Source organism: Lissotriton helveticus, chromosome 4_1, assembly GCF_964261635.1.
Source record: "Lissotriton helveticus chromosome 4_1, aLisHel1.1, whole genome shotgun sequence".
Classification (NCBI taxonomy): domain Eukaryota; kingdom Metazoa; phylum Chordata; class Amphibia; order Caudata; family Salamandridae; genus Lissotriton; species Lissotriton helveticus.
This window is the reverse complement of record NC_136063.1, coordinates 402,644,922-402,668,780: the sequence shown is the minus strand read 5'-3', so window position 1 is coordinate 402,668,780 and position 23,859 is coordinate 402,644,922. Positions and strand designations below refer to the sequence as shown.

Sequence of the window (23,859 nt, the reverse complement as noted above, 5' to 3'; positions counted from 1 at the left end):
GAAGTGCAATGAGTTCTAGTTGTTGCACTAGTGTGCTCAATGCAGCGGGACATTGAGGTTGGATTATACACAACAGGGGAAGGACAGAGATTCGTCTAGGCAGAACCTTACAGCTACTAACATACCAGCTACCAGGCTGAATGTATTTTATTTATTTACGAAGTTTTGTATAGCGATAGCCTGACCGGAGTTATCGGAGCGCTTCACAACAGTTACAGAGCAGAACAAACGCGAGCAGAACATATTGCAATACAGTGAGACAATCCGGATGAGAGTCATAGTGAAGAAGATGTTGAGGAGTTCTGTTACAAGTACTTGTTAACCCACAACCGAGAGAGGTTTAGTGTCATTTTCAGCACTCCGACTGATCCTATCTGATCGCTATGGATCGATCGAGGAACAGGATTTTGAGCTGACTTTTGAATTTAGCAAAGGAGGGAAAAGTTCTGATGTGGGGGGGGGGTTGAATTCCATATTTTGGGCGCAATGCCGGCGAAGGATCTGGCCGCGGTTTTTTGTTTTCGTGGTTTTAGCGGGATAAGATGTAAGGTATTGGAGCCTCTGAGGTTCCTGTTCTGACCTGCTTTTCTGAGTTTGGACGCCAGATATTGGGATTTGCCTGTGAGGAGGGCTTTGTGGGTGAGGCAGGCCGTTCTGAAGTACGCCCACATTTCTATTGGTAGCCACTTGAGTTCTTTGAGTGCAGGAGAGATGTGGTCAAATTTCTTTATTCCAGTGACCATTCTGGCAGCCATATTGAGAGTTGTTTTCAGCGGAGCAAGGTGTGTTTTTGCTATTCCCGAGAGGACTGTGTTTCCATAGTCCAGTCTTGACAGCATCAATGCTTGAGTGGCTTGTTTAAGATCTTTGGGTGGAATGAAAGGTTTTATTTTGTTTAGTAGCTTCAGGTTAAGGAAGGCACTCTTAGCCGAAATCTTAATGTGTTTGGTCATGTCCAGTTTTGAGTCTAGAGTGATGCCTAATGATTTAACAGATTCGGCCAGGGTGAGGTTCCCGTTGAGCGCATCGATCTCTTTTAGCCACTCGACCACTTGTGAGTTCTCTTCTTTGTTCGAGATGAGGAGTAGTTTGGTTTTGTCTGGGTTCAGTTTTAAGTGGTTGCTTGACAGCCAACGTGCACTTCTCTTAGTGTTTCATTGAGTCTTTGGATGACTTTAGCAGAGGAGATTTACAAGTAGATTTCGGTGTCATCAGCATAAAGGTGAAAGGGGATGTTAGCTTTTCTGAGTAAGGTGGCAAGGGGTTCCATGCAAAAGTTAAAGAGTAGAGGAGAGAGCACTGATCCTTAGGGGACTCCCCTCAAGACTGGCTGAAGGTCGGATTCGAAGCTTCTGATTTTGATTCTCTGGGAGCGGTTGAGTAGGAATGAGGAGAACCATTTGAGGACCACCTCGTCTAGACCAGCCCTTTCTTCGAGAGCTTTGAGGAGCAGTTTGTGGTCAACTGTGTCGAATGCTGCAGATAGGTCTAGGAGAATGAGGAGGCAGCATTGGTCTCAGTCCAGTGATTTGTGAATATCATCAATTATGTTGAGGATTGCGGTTTCTGTGCTGCATCCTTTCCTGAATCCAGACTGATGGGAGTCGAAGAGGTTGGTATTGTCCAGGTGTTGAGTTAGTTGTTGGAGTAAATATCTTTCTAGGATTTTGGAAAGAAGAGTAAGGTTGGAGATGGGTCTGAAGTTGTTTAGGTCATTTATGTCCGGGCCTGGTTTTTTCAGCAGCGGGGTGACTTGTCCCACTTTCAGACAATCTGGAACAATTCCGTTTTTTAGGGAGCTGTTTATAATCCTACATCAGAGTGGAGCTAGGGAGAGTTTCAATTTTTTCGAGAGTTGAGCAGGGAGAGGGTCTAGGGTGTAAGATGAAGGTTTAGAGGTGGAGATAAGTTTGACTATCTCATCCTCTGGAATGGGCTGGAAAAGTGACCAGGATTTAGTGTTGGGAGTGAGAGTGCAACTAAGCACCCTAGCTGGGCTGCTATGGGGAGGGGAGGAGCAGTTGATGTCCAGTGTTAATGTTTGGATTCTTTGTTGCTACAATTTTTCAAAGGTGCGGAACATGTAGACAGGATAAAATATGTACAGTAGGTCATTACTGATGGTCATCCTGCAACTGCTACATACTGCACAATAAACTGCAAAAACTGGAACAAATCTATAAAAAAACAATTGAAGGTCACTATAACTCTGTGGTCTACATCTGTTATTCTAATGAAACAGTATACCCCTATTGGTGCTTAATTGTCACTGTAGAAAACAAGGGACATATATCCTGTATGTTGTGGGGCTGATTTAAAAACACTTTCTGCTATCACATCAACAACCAGAACATGTGAACGTTTATGAAATTGAATACATTCCCACTTTTTAGGGGGAGGGGTGGAAATGTGCTTCTTTGCTCCTAAGGCACGAATGTTAAAACTCTCCATGTGGGCTTAAAAGAGACTGTAGGATGGAAGGAGGACCCGGCCTCAATTCTTTTTTTCCCCACTTATGTTAAACTAGGAACATGCTAAATTTTTCATAAAAGAATCAACAGCACACACTGATCAGTGACATACGAGGGAAGACATTGTAAGCCTGGGCAGAGACATTTTATGAAATACGAATGTTGCAATAATAAAAACAAGCAACCAATAAGAAAACCCTTTCTGTCATATTATAAGGCAAACATAGCATAAAAAGTCAAAATAATGGTTACAATCGAAATTAAGACAATGCATTCAAATTGCATTGTACATACATATTATTAGAACTGCAAATGTATGGTACACAACAGTTAACTTACATTGGAGTATAAAAATACATACTTCTTTTTTTTGGAAGACGCCATCTCCACACTAAGAATGACAAACACTCTTGCCACTGATCGCAGAAATCTCATTGTAACTGCAATAGCTTCTTCTTTTCGTCCCAAAGTGTATTTGTTTTGAAGTTCCTTCACAAGTGTCCCCAGCAAGGTGTCTAAAAGCTTAAGGAAATTTTTTTAGGTCGCTCATCATGAAAAGGGAAAATAAAATCACACATGGCATGAAGCTGTGCTTTTGAATCGTCAAAGCAGAAAGCCCTGAGTGAAGAAAAATTATCAAAATTATATATATGCAGAAGCACAGAGAGTAATATGTGATTTATTACCTTTACTACATGTGGAAAGGGGCAATGACTCGTGGAAGATGAAGCCTCTAGAGAGTCACGGAGCCCTTCTCCTCCCCCAACAATGGTAATAAACAACATACTTGCACATCTGCATATATGGTATGCATCAAGGCATTTGTCCAATTAAAAAAATAACCAATATCAAGAGGCAAGCTGTTAAATGTGTGCAGCAAGGTATATCACAGTAAAGAAACCGCATGATCATTAGGAAAGTTGTTTCCTGTATACGTTTATATGAAATTTGAGCCGCACGAAAGAGAAAATTACCTTCGGTAACCCTCATTCTGGTCGAGACTATCTGACCTCCGATAACTCACCTTTCAAATATTTTCCAGGCTTGAGACTGGATCTGGAAATGTTTCAAGGAATACCTCTGTACGCCGGTAGATGGTGCTATGCAGCTTCACACAGACACAAATCCACCCTGGAAATGACGTGCGGAACTTGTATAGGTGCCACTAAGCAGTGGTAACGTCAGTTGTTCTTTAAGATGTCCACGCCCCAGTCACAGAGCTTGAAGCTCCATTAAACGCTGCACCAATGTTATGGTAATGAGCAACACCATCTTTAGAGTGAGAAGCAACCAGGGCAGCTGTGAAGTGGCTCAAAGGGAGTAAATATTAAATATGTGAGACCTAAGATAAGGCCCCACTGTGGCATGACAAAGGAAGAGTGACGAAAAAGGTGTTGTAGGATTATCGAAAACACCCCAACCGGTGACTGAAATTGATGACTGATGTGGGAATAGCAAAAAAAGATGAAGAATACCCTTTAACACTGCTCAGGGTAAAGCCTTGCCGGGCTAGGGTCAAAACAAACAAAACGTGAGATAACGTAGCTTGGAGAGGGTCTGTCTGCAGAGTTTTTCAGCCAAGATGACATCAACTACCTCCAGAGGAAGGTCAAAAGTGTTCAGTGTCATAACTAAGTCTCCAGGTATGAAAGTGGAGTTCACGAAGGCCGATACTGATGAACGCTAGGCTACATCAACACTAGATCCCCCCCAGTCCCTGGTGATCACGGCCTTGCAAGACATTCCTGCAATAGGTGCATGTGCAACTGAACATTTAAAGCCATTGCAATGCAATATGCCACCACTCCAAACAGCTTCATTATCGATCTCACTATCAATGGATGCAACAACTGGTAGAAGGGAAGTGACAAATGAAGTATCACTTGCTCTTGGTTGGGATAGGCTTTGCCTGTCGCCAAGCTGAGTGGCCCCAAAGAATGTATCTTCTGGAGACACCAGGGGGATTATGTATGACCTTGATGGAGTGAGCCAGTCAACGAGGAGAACCTGCTGCATGTGAGCAAGACACTGAATTTGCAGTTGTGCATTTTACGAGCCTATCTTCTAGATACAGATATACATTAATCAGTATTTGCCTCTCTGGCAATGACGTATCTCTTGATACACAGATTTAATGCAACACCAAAAAAACGTTTGAACCAGATTGGGGGGGGGGGGGGAATAGCAGTGCGTGTCCAGATGCATTTTGGGTTTGACGAGAGGTGTTATGAGTCAACTCAAAACCGAAAGCACTTATCGAAGACAAACCAAACAACTTATAACGTTTTGAGCTTAACACTAGATGGCAGGAGCCTGCACAGCATGTGTTTAACAGCATCACATGGTAAAACAAAGCTTTAACTTTTCTCTATGCTTTAAAAGTGTTTTTTACAAAATACACCAAAGTGACAAAATCACTGTACAATATATATAAATCTTGTTTTACAATCTGTCTTGTCCTTAACAAAAATGCTCTTTTGAGCTTGGGTCACATGTTTTGTTTATGGTCATCATAACCGGGAAAATATTAAATGTAAGACAGTGAAAAATAAATAAAATCTTACCAAAATATCTGCAGTACACTTGACAATAAGGCAATGTGTGAAACAATCCAACCGAATAGTACCACTTTGTTGATTAAGGTAGATTTGTTCCTCAGGTAGAAGATGGCCTATTCTACTGCTGGCACTAAGACTTAAACAAACACATAGTAAGAAGGGTGCAATTTGAATTAAAACGCTAAATAAACGTTCATATTAGATCTTTTTTTCACAATAAATATCAAAAGGGAACAAACACAAACACTCACGGGTCTTTATTCTCTTGTGAACCGAACATAATCATAGATTTCAGAGCATTCCAGTCTTGTAAAACCCGCTCCAAAGCAAGTTGTGCAAACCTTGGTGGCTCCAAATCATGGTCTGGCATGTCAGAATCTAATAAGAAGTAAAATGTATGCTTAGTTTAGAAAACAATTGAAAAGTACATTTAATGTGTTTTTTTATGAGTTTTATAACAGCCTCTAACATACCCACAATACAAATGAGGGCTATTCATTTTTTAAAACAAAAATGGGATGTACGCTATACAAGTATAACAGTACAATAGAAGGAAGGAATAGATGTGACCTAAGAGCTACGTTGTTTATATTAGACTATGGAAACCTGTTCTTTTTCATGGATATGGACGTTCCTATGGGTTCTTTCCAACTGTACCGCCACCCCATCTGTTAAGTTTATATGCTGTCGGGTAATATTTTTTTGTTTTTTTAAATGTTTATTTTGATCCACTTTTTTTTCAGCTCTTGCTGAACGGATGTCCCTGGTGTGGTGTGTTACCTTTATGGGTTTGTATGGTCACTTATGGTTGGTGCCTCATGGACCAGAGTTTGATTCTGCAACAGCACCATCTTGCAATAATGCTTTACTGTAGTTTGAAAACAATATGGATCCTGGCCAGGGATTAGAAAAGAACTCTAGGTGAGGAATCTGAAGGAAAATCTGCACTCATTTGTAAGAACACTACTGTAATAAGTAACTTTTAAATAGCGGCATAGATTTTTAGTTGTAACGTCTCAAATACTTTTTTAGTACTGATATTTTCACATACTCTTATTTAAATGCCTAAATGGCACCTGCTATTATGTATAGTTTCCATCTTTGTCCACCTCATTTCACGTGTAAGCTTGAGAGCACTTATTTTAGGCCTGCTGTCCAGTTTCTTTCCTTCACTCTTCATTACATCATCAGCTTTGCTTCATTCACCAGCTTAGTTTCTGCTTCCAGTTCTTAACCAAGGCTTCTATTACTGATTTCTTGTTAAAGCTTCTCAGTTGTTTGCAGATCAGCTTTAAAACTCCATATAGTGTGTATATGGCATTTATCTGCATATGTTTAATCATTTATATAGGTCACAGCAACTGGACACCAAAGGGTACGGTCCATTGTTGCATCAGGAAATGGTCAAAATTTCAGCACATCAATTTTAATAGTAATAGACAACATTAATTTAATCAGACAAAAAAATTAGTTTGATCAACGGAACAGACCATGCATTTGGTCAGCCAAACTGCATTTACCTATGAAAATTTTAAGGTCTTGAGTAGCCAGTAGCAGAGTGATTTGTAATGTCAGAGCAGACCCAGCAGTTCTGGGAGTGAGGAACAAGTTACTTCCCTTCGGTATCGTATTATCTAGTAGAGATAAAGTCTAGCTGCAGATTCCTTAACTTCTGAATTCTCCCCAGGCAACAGACTGTATCCAGAAATGTTTCAGCAGTACCTCTGTGCGCCGGGGGTCGGCGCCGTATGGCTCTGTGATTACGTACACTCTGGTGGTGATGTCAGTGGAGCCATAGAAGTCCCCTCCCGTGCACAGCTGTCGATATCTGCTGTGAAACCTTCCCAGCCAGAACACTATAGAAACTGGCTGTGGAAACAGTGAGCCAAAAAGATGAAACATTAGAAAGTAACAATAAATGGTATGATAATGCCAGACAAAGACTAAGGAAAAAAAACCTTAAATAAATCGATAAAGCATACTCCAAATTAGTATTATGGTTATGCATGACTGAATTTTTTTGCAAGGGGTGTGATAATGGCAGCATATTTGAATGAATGAATGAAATTTTATTTGTAACGCGCAGCTATGCCCAGTGGGCGTCAAGGCGCCTACACCAAAATATAAAGCTGTTAACAGACAGAAACAGAGCCTACTGGTATGCCTTAATAAAGAGCCAAGTTTTCACAGACTTCCTGAAGAGATCAAGAGAGGGAAGTCGTTTGATTTCAAGGGGGAGTGAATTCCACATCAGAGGTGCCAGTATGGAAAAAGCTTTGGACCCCCATCTGGCCTTCTTGGCTCTGGGGATTACCAGTTGGTGTTGCTCGCTGGATCGTAAACATCTGCTCGGAACATATCTGATAAGTGATGAACCAAGGGCATCAGCCGAGCCTGCAGTTAGAGCCTTATAGGTGAGGCAAAGAAGTTTGAAGGTGATCCTTGACGGAATGGGGAGCCAGTGGAGGTTCTTCCTCGCTAAGGTCATAGATGACAGCCAGGGCAAAGCGAGAGCAAACCGCGCTGCAGCGTTCTGTATGACCTGTAGACGCTGGAGCAAGCCCTTGTTGGCCCCGGCGTACACTGAGTTACAGTAATCGAGCCTTGAGCCAACAAGGGCAATCACCACCTGTTTCCGCGCCTGTGGGGACAGATAGTGCACAATCCTTTTCAGGGTCTTGATGACGCCCCAACAGGTCGCCACCGTTCTATTCACCTGTAGCTCCATGGAGAGCTGGGTGTCAAAGATGACACCTAGGTTTCTAGCAGATTTAGTAGGTATAGGGCAGCTGCCTAAAGAAGGGGGCCACCAGTCATCTGACCATATGTCCTGGTCCTTGCCAAAGACCAGGACCTCTGTCTTGTCCCCGTTCAACTTTAGGGAGTTGGAAACCATCCACTCTGCAACAAGTTGCATGCAGGCCCTAAAGTTAGAAGCAGTTTCACTGACAGAGTGGGTCAGGGATACCATAATCTGCGTGTCGTCCGCATACGACACTACCTCCATCCCCTGAGATCTTACAAGTCTTGCAAGGGGGGCCACGTAGATGTTGAACAGGGTCGGGCTCAATGCCGACCCCTGTGGCACCCCACATTGCAAAGACTTGGCAGGGGAGAGGTATTCACCTAGCATGACACGTTGCTCTCGATGTTGTAAAAAGGAGCTCAGGAGACTGAGCGCTGGTCCGACTACCCCTGCCTCCCTTAACCTAGATGTTAAAGTCAGGGGAGACAGGGTGTCGAAAGCTGCTGAAAGATCAAGCAGCACCAGTACGGTGGAAAGACCCATATCTACTTTTCTGCGGATGTTATCCATGACTTTTGTCAAGGCAGACTCCGTGCTATGTAGCTTTCTAAAGCCATGTTGGGACCCATCCAAGAAGCCGGAGGCCTCGAGGAAGTTCGAGAGATGGAAATTCAGGTGGGTCTCCAACATCTTAGCAGGGGCCGGCAGCAGAGAGATGGGTCTAAAATTTTTCAGCACTCCAGGGTCTAAGGTGGTCTTCTTCAGAAGCGGCTTTACGATGGCTCTCTTCCAAAGTGATGGAAAAATGCCCTGTTCCAAGGCTCCATTCATTACCTCAAGCATCGGGGGGAGAATGATCTCTCTGCAGTTTTTAAGTACCTTGAGGGGCAGTGGATCAAGGGGAGATGAAGATTTGGTTTTATCCAGCAGGCTATTGAGATCTTCTAACGTAAGAGCCGGGAAGTGTTCAAGGGACTGAGGGGAGTCTACATTCCAAGCCTCCAGACGTGTGATTTGTACGGAATCCTCCGAACTGAGTAAATTCCTCTGCGTCTTTAGGGCTATGTAAATATCATCTATCTTTTTATAGAAAAAGTTCGATATGTCATCACATAGCTCCTGGGAAGCAACTACTGGATCCGGAACCTGAAGAGAGCAAAGGGAGCCTACAATTTTAAAAAGCTCTCTAGAGGATGTTGACGAACAGGTTAAATTGGAAAAATAGTCCTGTTTTTCCTTAATGATACGCTTTCTATACTCCCGTAGTAGACTCTTGTAACCTTCTCTGTCTTTTAAATCCCAAGATTTACGCCAACCACGTTCCTTCTGTCTACATTTTTGTCTGAGCAACCTCAGATCGGCAGAGAACCAAGGGGCGGATGGCTTCTGTCTAGCTGCAGATTTCAAGGAGGGGGGAGCTAGCTCATCAGCAGCTTTGATAATGGCATCAGTTAGATCCTGAGCCGAATCATCAACCTTCTGTTTAGTTGAGATACTGATGTTGCAGACAAAAGGTGCCAGTGCCTCCTTAGTGAAATTTTTGAAGCTCCTTTTAAATTGTTTTTTACCAATATTGGCCGTAACATCAGGACAGGGAATGTCTAGGGACAACGGGACTGCTAGATGGTCAGACCATGTGATTGGTACCGGTAGACCGACTTCTAGTCTAGAATCGTTGGAGAAAATCCCGTCAAGGATGTGCCTTTTTAGTTAGTGTTTTGAGCATGAAATTCTTTGCAATGTGTTTTGCATTGTCTTATGTGTAATTTTCTTTTTCATTTTTAGTGGGATATTGTTGATCCTTACTGTGTTTGTGCAGAGTAGGTGGTGGTGAGTCTAGCTGCTTCTGGCAAGTGAGTGGTATAGTTTTGGAGTATATAGGTCTTTGTGATAAAGACAAATTTTGTTTATTACTTATTTTACAAAGTGTTTGTTGTTGTTGACTTGTTTGAACAGTTACCTTTATTAGTAAGGATTATGGCTAGCAGTAGAATTACTGCTCAGCAGGTGGTTGGTATGCTTTTTGAATCTTCCTCTGACCATGATTATGAGACTGACAGTGAGTCTGAGGGAGAGGAGGGAGGGGAAGATTCAGGCAGTGAGTTTTCTCCCCATGTGGAATCATCGGATGAAGCTACTCTCAGTGCAGATGAAGTGCCTGTTTTAGAGGAGGGCACTGATGTGCCGATGGTGCAAGAGGCATCTGGATTGCAGCCTGGGGCTGTAAGGCTTCCCATTGTTAGTGCTACTGGTGCAGCCGGTGTTGCCTGTCTTTAGTGGTGATGCAGGGTGTAGAGTGAATTTGTTTTGCTTATACAGTTTTTTCAGTTGTTTATGGATGATGTATTTTTGGCTGAGATAGTTGAGCACACTAATTTGCATGCTGAACAGAATTTCAGGGACAACAGTGCCAGACTTGAGCACCGCTCTAGAGCTACCTGGTGGATTCCCACAAATATGTATGAGATGAAGAAGTTTTTGGGTTTGACTTTTTTGATGGGCTTCATAAGGCTTCATAAGGAAGCCGTCCCTGGCTTCGTATGGTCTACCAGTCCCTTGATGGCACCAGCGATATTTCCTGCAGTCGTGATCGGTATTTACTTTTGCTTCGGATGCTGCATTATGTTGATGCTTTGGTGTTGCCACGAGATCACCCTGACTGTGACCGTCTTTTTAAGATTCGGCCTGTTCTTGATCACTTTGTAGATCGATTTTCAGAGATCTATACTCCAAGCAAAGAAATATCAATTGATGAGTCTCTGATCCTGTTCAAGGGCTGTTTGATTTTTAAGCAGTACATTCCTAGCAAGAGAGCACGTTATGGAATTAAGCTGTATATGTTGTCTGAGAGTAGGACAGGATATATCTTTAAGTTACGGGTGTACACTGGTAATGATTCCACTATTGACCCCCCTGGTTATCCGTGCACTTTAGAAGTTTCAGAGAAAAATGTGTGGGAACTTGCTAGGGGACTGTTTACCAGAGGTCACCATTTGTACCTTGATAACTTCTACACTGCTGTGCCATTGTTTAACGAATTGTTAAAAGTGGACACTTTTGCTTGTGGCACAATCCGCTCTAACCGTAAAGGTTACCCAATAGAGCTTGTTTGCAAAAAGCTTCAGAGGGGACAGTGCAGTACCTTGCGTAGTGAGGAACTGCTAGCTGTGAAATTTGTGGGATGTGTACATGCTGACTACCATCCATGATGAGTACTTCACCTGTGACTGTTTAGGGTCAGGCTGCTCAAGTGCGCAAACCTGTGTGCTTTGTAGACTACAATAAGCACATGGGTGGTGATAGAGTAGATCAGAGGTTGCTGTTCATAAGGATTACATTTGGTATAAGAAGTTGGCCATCCAGCTCTTCCATTTAGCAACTTTTAATGCTTTTGTTGTGTTCAAGTAGTGTTCTCCTGTGTCAAAGATGACTTTTGTTCAGTTTCAGGAGTCTGAGATAGGCAGCCTTGTTGTTGTAGAATAATCAATCAATCAATGACACTTGTAAAGCGCGCTACATACCCGTAGGGTCTCAAGGCGCTTGGGGGGGGGGGGGTGCCGCTACTGCTCGAACAGCCAGGTCTTCAGCTTCTTCCTGAAGGAGAGGTGGTCTTGGGTCAGGCGCAGGTCGGACGGGAGGGAGTTCCAGGTCTTGGCGGCCAGGTGGGAGAAGGACCTTCCTCCTGTAGTCGCTCTTCGGATGCGGGGGACGGCGGCGAGGGCGTGGTTGGCTGATCGGAGGTGGCGTTTGGGAGCGTAGAAGTTGACTCGGCTGTTGAGGTAGCTCGGGCCTTGGTCGTGTAGGGCTTTGTGTGCGTGGGTGAGGAGGCGGAAGGTGATTCTCTTGTTGATGGGGAGCCAGTGAAGGTCTCTCAGATGTCCGGAGATGTGGCTGGATCGTGGGATGTCGAGGATGAGTCTGGCTGAGGCGTTTTGGATCCGCTGGAGTCTCTTCTGGAGCTTGGCGGTGGTCCCGGCGTAGAGGGCGTTGCCGTAGTCCAGTCGGCTGGTGACGAGGGCCTGGGTGACGGTCTTCCTGGTCTCTGTGGGGATCCACCAGAAGATCTTCCGTAGCATGCGTAGGATGTTGAAGCACGCCGAGGAGACGCTGTTGACTTGCCTGGTCATGGAGAGGGAGGAGTCCAGGATGAAGCCCAGGTTTCGTGCATGGTCTGTCGGTTTGGGTGCGGTGCCCAGGGCGGGAGGCCACCAGGAGTCGTCCCAGGCGGAGGGTGAGGAGCCCAGGATGAGGACCTCCGTCTTGTCCGAGTTCAGTTTCAGGCGGCTGGTCGTCATCCACTCGGCTACCTCTTTCATCCCTTCGTGCAGGTTGGCTCTGGCGGCGGCGGGGTCGTTGGTCAGGGAGAGGATCAGCTGGGTGTCGTCGGCGTAGGAGATGATGCTGAGGTGGTGTTTGCGTACGATGGCCGCGAGGGGGCTCATGTAGACGTTGAAGAGGGTGGGGCTCAGGGATGATCCTTGGGGGACGCCGCAGATGACTTTGGAGGCCTCTGACTTGTACGGTGGTAGGCGGACTCGCTGTGTTCTTCCGTCGAGGAAGGAGATGATCCATTCCAGCGCCTTGTCCTGGATTCCGATGTTGCTGAGGCGCCGTATTAGGGTGCGGTGGCAGACCGTGTCGAATGCCGCGGAGAGGTCTAGGAGGATGAGGGCCGCTGTTTCTCCATTGTCCATCAGGGCTCGGATGTCATCGGTGGCGGCGATGAGGGCGGTCTCGGTGCTGTGTTTGGCTCGGAAGCCGGACTGTGAGGGGTCGAGGGATCCGTTCGTCTCGAGGAAGGCGGCCATCTGCTTGTTGACGGTCTTCTCGATGACTTTGGCTGGAAACGGGAGAAGCGAGATGGGGCGGTAATTCTTGAGGTCGGTGGGGTCCGCTGTCGGTTTCTTGAGTAGAGCGCTGAGTTCGGCGTGTTTCCAGCTTTCAGGGAAGATGGCGGTGTCGAAGGATGTGTTGATGATGTCTCGCAGGTGGGGTGCGATGACAGCGTCGGCCTTGTTGAAGACGTGGTGAGGGCAGGGGTCGGTTGGTGATCCGGAGTGGATGGAGTTCATCGTGCGGATGGTGTCTTCGGTGCTGATCGGGGTCCAGGCGTGGAGGGTGGTGGTGGGGGGGGGTGGCTGGTCGGTCGTGGTGTGCGTTGGTTGGTTGTTGAAACTGCTGTGTATGTCCGTGATCTTGTTGTGGAAGTATGAGGCGAGGGAGTTGCAGAGGTCTTGCGATGGGGTGATGTCGTTGTTTCCTGCGCTGGGGTTGGAGAGCTCTTTCACGATGTTGAAGAGTTCCTTGCTGTTGTGTGCGTTGTTGTCCAACCGGTCCTTGAATGCTGTTTTCTTGGCGGCGCGGATCAGCTGGTGGTGTTTCCGGGTGGCCAGCTTGAAGGAGGTCCTGTTGTCCGGTGTCGGTTCCCTTTTCCAGGCTTTCTCGAGGGCTCGGCAGGTCTTCTTGGAGCTCTTGAGTTCGTCGGTGAACCATGGGGCCTTCTTGCTGCCGGGTCTGCTAGGCGGGGTCCTCAGCGGGGCGAGTTCGTCCGCGCAGTTGCTGATCCACTTCGTGATGTTATCGGCGGCCTGGCTAGGGTTCGCCGAGCTGGCAGGAGGGTGTTGGCTCAAGGAGGTGGCGAGCTGGTCTGCTGTGATCTTGTTCCAGCTTCTGCGGGCGGTGTGTTGCTGGTGTTGGTGGGTCGTCGTTCTCTTGAAGGTGAAGTGGACGCAGCTGTGGTCCGTCCATTGAAGCTCTGTGGCGTGGCTGAAGTTGATGTCTGTGCTGGATGAGAAGACGGCGTCGAGTGTGTGTCCGGCGAGGTGGGTGGGGGTGGACACCAGTTGCTTGAGTCCCAGGTTGGCGAGGTTGTCGAGCAGGGTGCTGGTGTTGCGGTCGTTGTTGTTCTCCAGATGGAAGTTGAGGTCCCCCAGGAGGATGTAGTCGGCGGAGGGGAGGGCGTGCGGGCTGACGAAGTCGGCGATGTCCTCGCTGAATTGTGTGCGTGGTCCAGGGGGTCGGTAGATCAGGGTGCCTCTGAGGGTGGTGTTCGGGTTGGTGTGGATCTGGAAATGCAGGTGTTCGGCGCTGGTCAGGGTGTTGTCGGTGCTGGTCGTGAGACGGATGGTGTTCCTGTGAATGATGGCGATGCCTCCTCCCATCTGGTTGGCGTTTCGGTCCCTCCGGACGATCTTGTAGCCCTCCGGGATAGCGATGGCGATGTCGGGAGCTGAAGAGGCGTTCATCCAGGTCTCCGTGAGGAAGGCAACGTCAGGGGCTGTGGCGTCTAGAAGGTTCCAGAGTTCGATGGCGTGTCTGTGGACGGAGCGGGTGTTGAGCAGGATGCACTTGAGGTGGGTGCTGCTGGACTTCGACTTGGCTGGTGCTGGTGCGGGGCTGGTCCAGGTGCAGGAGAACTTGCAGGCGTGGCAGCTGAACGGGCCGTGGGTACGTCGTGGAGTGGCTTGATGGCATTCTGGGAGTCGGCCGGTGTTGAGAGCGGTGAGGGTGGCGGATGAGTACGTCAGGCGGGTCGGTCGGGCTCTTCGGGGGCCAGGGGTCCTGGCACTGGGCGCGGTCCAGGCGCGGACGGGCGCAGACGGGCTTACCTTTGGCGCGCCTTCGGCGCACAATCGGCGCGCCCGCTGCGCGTGACCGCTGCGCGTTCGCACGGTCGCCATTTAAGGCGAAGTGCGCGGGTGGGCGGGGCAGCTGGGAGGCGGGAGCGGGGAGGGATACAGAAGACAAAAGGGGCGGGGACAAGCGGCGGTGGCGGGAAGGGAGGGCGGGGGGCGGCGCGGTAGGCGGGCAGCAAGGAAGGAGAGCTAACACGGAAATAAATGCTAAAACAGGCACAAATTACCGAAAAAACGGGGAAAAAGAGAGTTACACAGAGATTCCACAAAGCAAGCACAAAAAACAGGCAAAACAAGGGAAAAAACACTCGCAGCGGCGGCAGCCGGTAAACGAGGCACAAATTACCGCAAAAAACGGGGAAAAAGAGAGTTACACAGAGATTCCACAAAGCAAGCACAAAAAACAGGCAAAACAAGGGAAAAAACACTCGCAGCGGCGGCAGCCGGTAAACGAGGCACAAATTACCGCAAAAAACGGGGAAAAAGAGAGTTACACAGAGATTCCACAAAGCAAGCACAAAAAACAGGCAAAACAAGGGAAAAAACACTCGCAGCGGCGGCAGCCAGTAAACGAGGCAGCGGCGAGGCAGAGGGCAGGCAGGGGCACACGCAGCAGCTGGTGGCCGTGCGGCGCGGGGGTGTCCCACAAGTGGGTCACACTCACCTGCGTCGCACGGTCGCCATTTAAGGCCAAGTGCGCGGGTGGGCGGGGCAGCTGGGAGGCGGGAGCGGGGAGGGATACAGAAGACAAAAGGGGCGGGGACAAGCGGCGGTGGCGGGAAGGGAGGGCGGGGGGCGGCGCGGTAGGCGGGCAGCAAGGAAGGAGAGCTAACACGGAAATAAATGCTAAAACAGGCACAAATTACCGAAAAAACGGGGAAAAAGAGAGTTACACAGAGATTCCACAAAGCAAGCACAAAAAACAGGCAAAACAAGGGAAAAAACACTCGCAGCGGCCGCAGCCGGTAAACGAGCATAGGCAAGTGTTCCTAGAGTTGGAGTGGTGGAGGATGTGGCTAGATTGAAAGAGCGCCACTTTCCAGATTTAATTCCTCCCACGCCCAAAAAAAACAATCCCTAAGAGATGGAGAGTGTGTTTGCGAAGAGGTATGCGTAATGAGAGTCGCATACACTGTGAAGATTGTCCTTCTAATCCAGGGCTCTGTGTACCCAAATGTTTCAGATTGTATCACACTCGAAAGAGTTTTTGGGAGCTACCGTGAGTCTAATAGTGTACTGCCTGGTCTGTATGGTTTTTTATAGTTGGGCATTAGAATGATGTATTTAGTGACTACTGTTGTATCTAGTTGCAATTTGTTTGTGTTTTTATTCTTGTTGAAAAAATTTCTGACTGTATGCATGGACTGGCACTTGGCTAACTGTGTGCGTGGGCTGGCGCTTGGCTGGCAGTGTGTGTGGGCTGGAACTTGGCTGGCAGTGTGCGTGGGCTGGCGCTTGGCTGGCAGTGTGCGTGGGCTGGCGCTTGGCTGGCAGTGTGCGTGGGCTGGCGCTTGGCTGGCAGTGTGCATGGGCTGGCGCTTGGCTGGCAGTGTGCGTGGGCTGGCGCTTGGCTGGCAGTGTGCGTGGGCTGGCGCTTGGCTGGCAGTGTGCGTGGGCTGGCGCTTGGCTGGCAGTGTGCGTGGGCTGGCGCTTGGCTGGCAGTGTGCGTGGGCTGGCGCTTGCCTGGCAGTGTGCGTGGGCTGGCGCTTGGCTGGCAGTGTGCGTGGGCTGGCGCTTGGCTGGCAGTGTGCGTGGGCTGGCGCTTGGCTGGCAGTGTGCGTGGGCTGGCGCTTGGCTGGCAGTGTGCGTGGGCTGGCGCTTGGCTGGCAGTGTGCGTGGGCTGATGCTTGGCGGGCAGTGTGCGTGGGCTGATGCTTGGCGGGCAGTGTGCGTGGGCTGGCGCTTGGCGGGCAGTGTGCGTGGGCTGGCGCTTGTCTGGCAGTGTGCGTGGGCTGGCGCTTGTCTGGCAGTGTGCGTGGGCTGGCGCTTGTCTGGCAGTGTGCGTGGGCTGGCGCTTGGCTGGCAGTGTGCGTGGGCTGGCGCTTGGCTGGCAGTGTGCGTGGGCTGGCGCTTGGCTGGCAGTGTGCGTGGGCTGGCGCTTGGCTGGCAGTGTGCGTGGGCTGGCGCTTGGCTGGCAGTGTGCGTGGGCTGGCGCTTGGCTGGCAGTGTGCGTGGGCTGGCGCTTGGCTGGCAGTGTGCGTGGGCTGGCGCTTGGCTGGCGGTGTGCGTGGGCTGGCGCTTGGCTGGCGGTGTGCGTGGGCTGGCGCTTGGCTGGCGGTGTGCGTGGGCTGGCGCTTGGCTGGCGGTGTGCGTGGGCTGGCGCTTGGCTGGCGGTGTGCGTGGGCTGGTGCTTGGCTAGCGGTGTGCGTGGGCTGGTGCTTGGCTAGCGGTGTGCGTGGGCTGGCGCTTGGCTGGCGGTGTGCGTGGGCTGGTGCTTGGCTAGCGGTGTGCATGGGCTGGTGCTTGGCTAGCGGTGTGCATGGGCTGGTGCTTGGCAGCGGTGTGCGTGGGCTGGTGCTTGGCTGGCGGTGTGCGTGGGCTGGTGCTTGGCTGGCGGTGTGCGTGGAATCCCCGGGTGTCTACTTTTCAGAAATGTGTGGGCTGGCACTGGGCTGGCGGTATGCGTGGGCTGGCGCTTACCTGGCGGTATACGTGGGTTGGCGCTTACCTGGCGGTATGCGTGGGCTGGCGCTTGGCTGGCGGTGTGCGTGGGCTGGCGCTTGGCTGGCGGTGTGCGTGGGCTGGCGCTTGGCTGGCGGTGTGCGTGGGCTGGCGCTTGGCTGGCGGTGTGCGTGGGCTGGCGCTTGGCTGGCGGTGTGCGTGGGCTGGCGCCTGGCTGGCGGTGTGCGTGGGCTGGTGCCTGGCTGGCGGTGTGCGTGGGCTGGCGCTTGGCTGGCGGTGTGCGTGGGCTGGCGCTTGGCTGGGGTGTGCGTGGGCTGGCGCTTGGCTGGCGGTGTGCGTGGGCTGGCGCTTGGCTGGCGGTGTGCGTGGGCTGGCGCTTGGCTGGCGGTGTGCGTGGGCTGGCGCTTGGCTGGGGTGTGCGTGGGCTGGCGCTTGGCTGGGGTGTGCGTGGGCTGGCGCTTGGCTGGGGGTGTGCGTGGGCTGGTGCTTGGCTGGGGGTGTGCGTGGGCTGGTGCTTGGCTGGGGGTGTGCGTGGGCTGGTGCTTGGCTGGGGGTGTGCGTGGGCTGGTGCTTGGCTGGGGTTGTGCGTGGGCTGGTGCTTGGCTGGGGGTGTGCGTGGGCTGGTGCTTGGCTGGGGGTGTGCGTGGGCTGGTGCTTGGCTGGGGGTGTGCGTGGGCTGGTGCTTGGCTGGCGGTGTGCGTGGAATCTCCGGGTGTCTAGTTTTCAGAAATGTGCGGGTTTGGTAGGTTTCCCTAGATGGCCGCCGAGCACGGGGCCAAATACCCAGGTGACCCCCCTTGCAAAACCAGGTCGTTTTGAGATAGGTAATTTTAGGGTCACCTCAAAACATTTTGGGCCCTTGCCTGTCGGGGGTACTTGGGCCTCCCACACAAGTGAGGCACCATTTTTAATCGGGAGACCCAGGGGAACGCTGGGTGGTAGGAAAGTTGTGTCAGCCCGGTGATAACACAACTTTCCCACACAAAAATTTGCAAAAAAAGTGATTTTTTCCACTTAATTTTGAGGTTTGCAAGGGATTCGGGGTAAGGAAAAACTGAGTGTTCAGTTTTCAAAAATGTATAGGTTTGCTAGGTTTCCCTAGGTGCCGACAGAGCTAGGGTTAAAAAACTACAGCCAGGCACTTTGCAAAAAAAAGGTTAATTTTTCCCTGTGAAATTGTGGTGTGTCCATGTTGCGTTTAGCGCAGTTTCCGGTCACAGGCACTAGGCCTACCCATGCAAGCGAGGTACCATTTTCTCGTAAGACTATGGGGAACGCGGGGTGGGTAAAAGTGTGGGGAGCCACGAAGATTCCAGAACTTTCCACCACAGAAATGTGAGGAAAATTTATTTTTTTGACAATTTATTAGGTTTGCCAGGGATTCTGGGTAACAGAACCTGGTGGGAACCAGTCAAGTCACCCCATCCTGGATTCCCCCAGAGTATCTAGTTTTTAAAAAAGTATAGGTTTGCTAGGTTTCCCTGGGTGCCGACAGAGCTAGGGTTCAAAAACTACAGCTAGGCACTTTGCAAGAAAAGGATAATTTTTCATTGTGAAAATGTGGTGTGTTCATGTTGCGTTTTGAGCCATTTCCTGTCGTGGGCACTATGCCTAACCAAACAAGTAAGGTACCATTTTTATCGGGAGACTTAGGGTAATTCAAATTTGCAAAGCACCTGTTATTACCTATTGATTTTCGATGCATTTCTGCCTTCCAAAAGAAAGAGAGTGTAAAAAATAAGTTGTTTTGAAAAATGACCGATAATTCTCATGCTAGTAGGAGTATTCCCAATTTGTGAAATGTGCAAATATCTACTGTTTCTAAACTCTATATTTTGTTCCCATTTTTAGAAATACATAGGAGTCTTTCATACCGAATTTTCCATGTATACATTTTCCCAGAATAATTGCAATATACCCAGTACATAATAAAAAACCATTGCAAGACGCTGCTCAGTTTTTGGCTCTGGTTCGTGGGTTCTTGGGGAACCTACACGTCCTATATATCCCCAAAACCAGTAAGGTCCAGTGGATGTAACGATATATTGCTTTCAAAGAGCTGTCATAATTAGAAGCTACAGGTGAAAACGTTGACACAAAGGCTATTTTTTTTCAACTAATTTCCATTTTTTCCTATATTTAACTGTTAGATCCTATAAAGAACACTTGATGGAAGAAAAGGACGCAAATTTGGCATGGATACCTTATGTGGTCAATCAGTTACAGGGGCCTAAGCTCGAACTACCCCAAAAATGGCTTAGCACCGGTGGGTGGGGGGTGGGGGGAAGGAAAGGGGAGGGGAGGAGTGGGGGAGGCCTAGCAGCGCAGGGGTAAAGCTAACGCTGACTGGCAAACGTTTCTTAATAGGTCGGTACTACCCAAAAGAAAACATATGTGAAAATGAACCCTTGCCAGTAGCAAGCCCTTATAACCGCACTTGACCTAAAGGGTCAAAATGAATGAATAAACCAAACCACTGGAAATTACTCAAAAAGGAATATCTAGTTGGACTAATTGTCCACAATACATTCAAGTTAAAATATCTGAGCTGAAAAGAGTTAAGGTGGACAAAAGCTGGATAAATCTAAATTGAAATCTGCCATAAGGTGTCCACTCCAGTCATGTATAGAGATTCAGGACTGGTTTCAGGACACGGACACACAAAGGACAGACAGACAGACAGAGACACAGACACAGAGACAGAGACACAGACACACAGAGACAGAGACACAGACACACAGAGACAGAGACACAGACACACAGAGACAGAGACACAGAGACACAGACACACAGAGACACAGACACACAGACACACAGAGACACAGAGACACAGAGACACACAGAGACAGACACACAGACAGACACACAGACAGACACACAGACAGACAGACACACAGACAGACAGACACACAGACAGACAGACACACAGACAGACACACAGACAGACACACAGACAGACACACAGACAGACACACAGACAGACACACAGACAGACACACAGACAGACACACAGACAGACACACAGACAGACACACAGACAGACACACAGACAGACACACAGACAGACACACAGACAGACACACAGACAGACACACAGACAGACACACAGACAGACACACAGACAGACACACAGACAGACACACAGAGACAGACAGACAGACACACAGACAGACACACAGACAGACAGACAGACAGACAGACAGACAGACATACACACACACAGACAGACACACAGACAGACACACACACAGACAGACACACACACAGACAGACAGACAGAGACACACACATACAGACAGACACACACAGACAGTCACAATGACAGACACACACAAAGAGACACACACGTGTTACCATCCTTGTTGGGACTATGTGTGAATACCTGCCTTGTGGGGATCAACCATTCCCAATGTTTTTAAAGTATACTAATAATAGAAACATTTTAAGAAAAGAATCATGATACAGGATCCTGCTTCAAATTTGCAAATATATTGGTATTTAATTGCGCGCAATGTACCATCCTTCTGGGAACTTGAACACGTGCTCCTATCCTTATGATGACCTACTCATATTTAGCATTTGTGACTGAAAACAGGCAAAGGCACCTGGCTAAATATTTATTTCATGAACAATATGCGCAAATAACATAACAATCTATTCATAAAGCACAAGTTACTTACCTTCGGTAACGTATTATCTGTAAGAAACAGTAGTTCGTGTTAGATTCCTTACCTTAGAATATCCCCAGGCGTCAGACTGGATCCGGAAAGTTTTCGTCAGCAGTATCCCTGCGCGTCGGTATGCGTCGTCTGCGGATTCGCGTCCGTCGTCGGCGTCGTGATCGCCAGGATGACATCGGAGTACTTAGGCGCCGCCCTCGCGCGCTGTCAGTTCTTTTTTCCGCGCCAGCAAGCGCAGATCCGTGAAGAGCAGTACTCTAGTCATTTTTTAACTAACTTTTTTGATCTCTTTTGATCACTTTTCGAGCCGACCTTGGACTCGCGGAGCCGCTAGGGATGCCTGGATTTAAACCTTGCGAGGCCGGTCACTGCCTGATGTCGGTGACTGACCCCCATCGTCGGTGCCTTTACTGCCTACCATGATGACAAGTCGTGCCCCGACTGCCGGGCCTTGACCTCGGAGGCTAGACGGGAGCGGTCTCGTAAGCTGCTCGAGCTCAGGCAATCGGCTCTGCGCCGATCGAGGTCCCGGTCGAGGAGGAAGTCGAGGGACCGGTCGCGGAGCCACAGTCATCACCGCTTGACGAGTCACCACCACTCGTCGGGCTCCAAGTCCTCAGGTAAGTCGAGGCATTCGAAAAAGAAGTCGAAGAGTCGTCATCGCTGTGAGAAGTTGGCCTGATATATAATGTTCACTATTCTAGTGAACACTATGTATCAGTCCAAACAACCCTTATTGATGATTGGTTGTAAGTCAACCTGATAGACCAGCTATCCTAGTAGCATGGATACGAGCAGTCTAAGGCTAAGACTCTAGAGGGCGTGTTAAGCCAGCTGTTTTACCACCACATTACCCCTTGAACACAAAGTGAAAGGACACCACACAAGTTGTTATGAAAATAAACGTATATTTATTTATAACAAGACTACCCTGAACTCTTTATGAGTCAGGGAGCTAAGCACACAACAAAACTCTTACGAAAATACTTTAAGTCGCACAATTTACACAAATGCCCTAGGGGCACGAAAAACCATATACACAGTAAGTGGAATGCGAACTTGCTAGCAGGTAAGTAATACTTTTCTAGACTTAGGAATCGCTAGGCCTACAGTTCTAAACACTGGGATTAGATGCAGGAGGCCTGTGGACGTCGTGTGCAGAGTGGGAACTCTCACGCGTAAGGCGGGAAAAAGTCTATGGAGGCTAGCAGTTGCAAAGTTACTGTTCTCGGGCGAACCAGACTAGGTGGGTCGAAAATGGGGGTGGATCCGAACACTTAGGGTGTTGGACTATTCTGAAGCACCGGAGTACTTGGTTTACCTAGCCCAGGGGCTGCGGCTGCATAGGGTCCAAGTTGCGTCGGAAACCCACGTTGAAGATCCAGGAGCCTGAAGAAAGAGTTGCTGGCAGGCGGCCAGTGAAGAAAGTTCGGAGTGATCCAAGCCTGGATCAGGGAAGAAGAAACCTGTAAGCAGAGGGGACCAAGTTCTGAATCACTAGCCAGTGATTTAGGTGGGCACCAGGATGGCACCGGAACGAAGTCACCTCAGCCAGGTGAGTGGGCGCTGCTGGGCTCTGCAGTCTCTCGGACCAGTAGGAGTTGTCGGCGACCAGGATGGAGGTGCGAGCTGTCCCATGAAGGTATCTGCTGTCGACGACGCTGGACCCAGGATTGGGCAACAAGTCTTGGCAAATGCAAGGCCCACGCGGTGGACCTAAAATGGCGTCTTGAGTGGACCAGGAGGGTCCAGGGTGCTCCTCTTTTGGAGGGGAGCAAGGGCTAGTCTGGAGCAACCAGACCAGCAGTAGTTGTCGTCGTGGAGCGTCGTGAGAGGGCCACTAGCCAACGGGCAAGCGACCTGGACAACGCGGTGAGCAGCAAAAAGCAGAAGGGCCCCACGCAGATCTCGTGGATGCAGGGGGGCTGAACTTCGGTGCTGGAGCTGCTCAGGGTCGGGGCTTCTCTTACCCCAAAGCACTCAGTCAAGGGTCACTCGGGAGTCGTGCTGGACAAGCGTCGTGCAGTTCTGAAGATGGCCGGTCCCTCGAGGTCTCGTCACACCCACGGATCACAGCTGGGCTGATGATGTAGGTTAAGGTCAGAGGTGCCAGGGAAGCCGGTTCTCGTCGTGCTGAAGCAGTCTTGATCCGAAGGAGAGACTGGCAACAAACCGCGATGCTTGGTTGGTGCCTGCTGCTGCAGGGTGACTACTCCTTAGTCACAAGGGAGAAATCTTGAGAAGAGTCTTGAGTTCCTTCTTGCAGAAAGTAGTTTCAGGATTCAAAGATGATCTGATTTGGAAGGGGGCCAGTTCCTACCTTTATCCTGCAAAAAGGGGCTGGCACGCGACTAAGTCCTGCCCTATGGGTGGGACCAGGAGGGGGGTGGTTACACCACTCTCCTTTGGCGGGCTTTCCCCAGGCCAGGGGCTGGAGTGCCCCTGGATCTGGTTTCAGCCGGCCTATGCACAGTGAGCACCGGGGTGCCACTTGCAGTCACCTTCCTCTAAAGCCCTGCCTACCTAGGATACACAAAATCCTGTCTGGGACGGTGCTGGCACCGCCCCTGGCAGGAAACCCTTTGTCCTTGCCTCCTGGGCTGGGAGGACTCCCAGCAGCAGGAGGGCAGACTTGTGTCTCGGTGGCAGCATCCATTTTGTGGAGCTAAGGCTCTGTCTGACTTTAACCGGGGTTACAGGTTACATACATGTCGTGTCCCTCTAGAAGGGTGGAATGCTAACCCCGTCGCCAGAATTGGCGAGGGGTTAGTATTCCAATTCGTATGACACCTTACTCGACATGTTTTGATAAAGCGATACCAGAGTTGGCACATAACCGCGAGGATTATAATGCACTTAAGAGTATATGGTATGCGATATCATGGAAACGGCTAAGGGATGGATCCCGAAAGCCGCAGACAGGCTCAGCTCATGCCAGAGCACTATCTCACACGATTCCAAGCACTCTGCCTTCAGGATTGTTAAGGCCTGCCATAGGAGTGACTGATAGGAGATCTGTGTGTCCATTTTAGGGTTAGATATAGGTATACTATATCTAAAGCAAAGGGTGATTACACCACCTTGCCCCAGCTGTCGTGCAGCCAGTTGTGTCAGATTTGGATGGCCAGCCAGGGGTGGCATAATACA

At 49.5% G+C, this 23,859-nt stretch overlaps 1 protein-coding gene across 19 annotated transcripts in view; it reads right to left on the bottom strand.

Moving 5' to 3' along the window:
- The window catches only part of UBR5 (ubiquitin protein ligase E3 component n-recognin 5), a 2,132,574-nt gene that overhangs the window by 1,040,938 nt on the left and 1,067,777 nt on the right, over window positions 1-23,859 (bottom strand). For 11 of the 19 annotated variants that reach the window (XM_078686916.1, XM_078686919.1, XM_078686928.1 and 8 more), the window contains 3 exons: window positions 5,281-5,407; window positions 5,036-5,165; window positions 2,833-2,993 (listed from right to left, as the gene is read on the bottom strand). In XM_078686916.1, the coding sequence (XP_078543042.1) occupies window positions 2,833-2,993; window positions 5,036-5,165; window positions 5,281-5,407 (418 nt within the window). The remainder of the gene's footprint in view (window positions 1-2,832; window positions 2,994-5,035; window positions 5,166-5,280; window positions 5,408-23,859) is intronic. The other 8 variants (XM_078686920.1, XM_078686930.1, XM_078686931.1 and 5 more) reach the window with 1 other exon arrangement.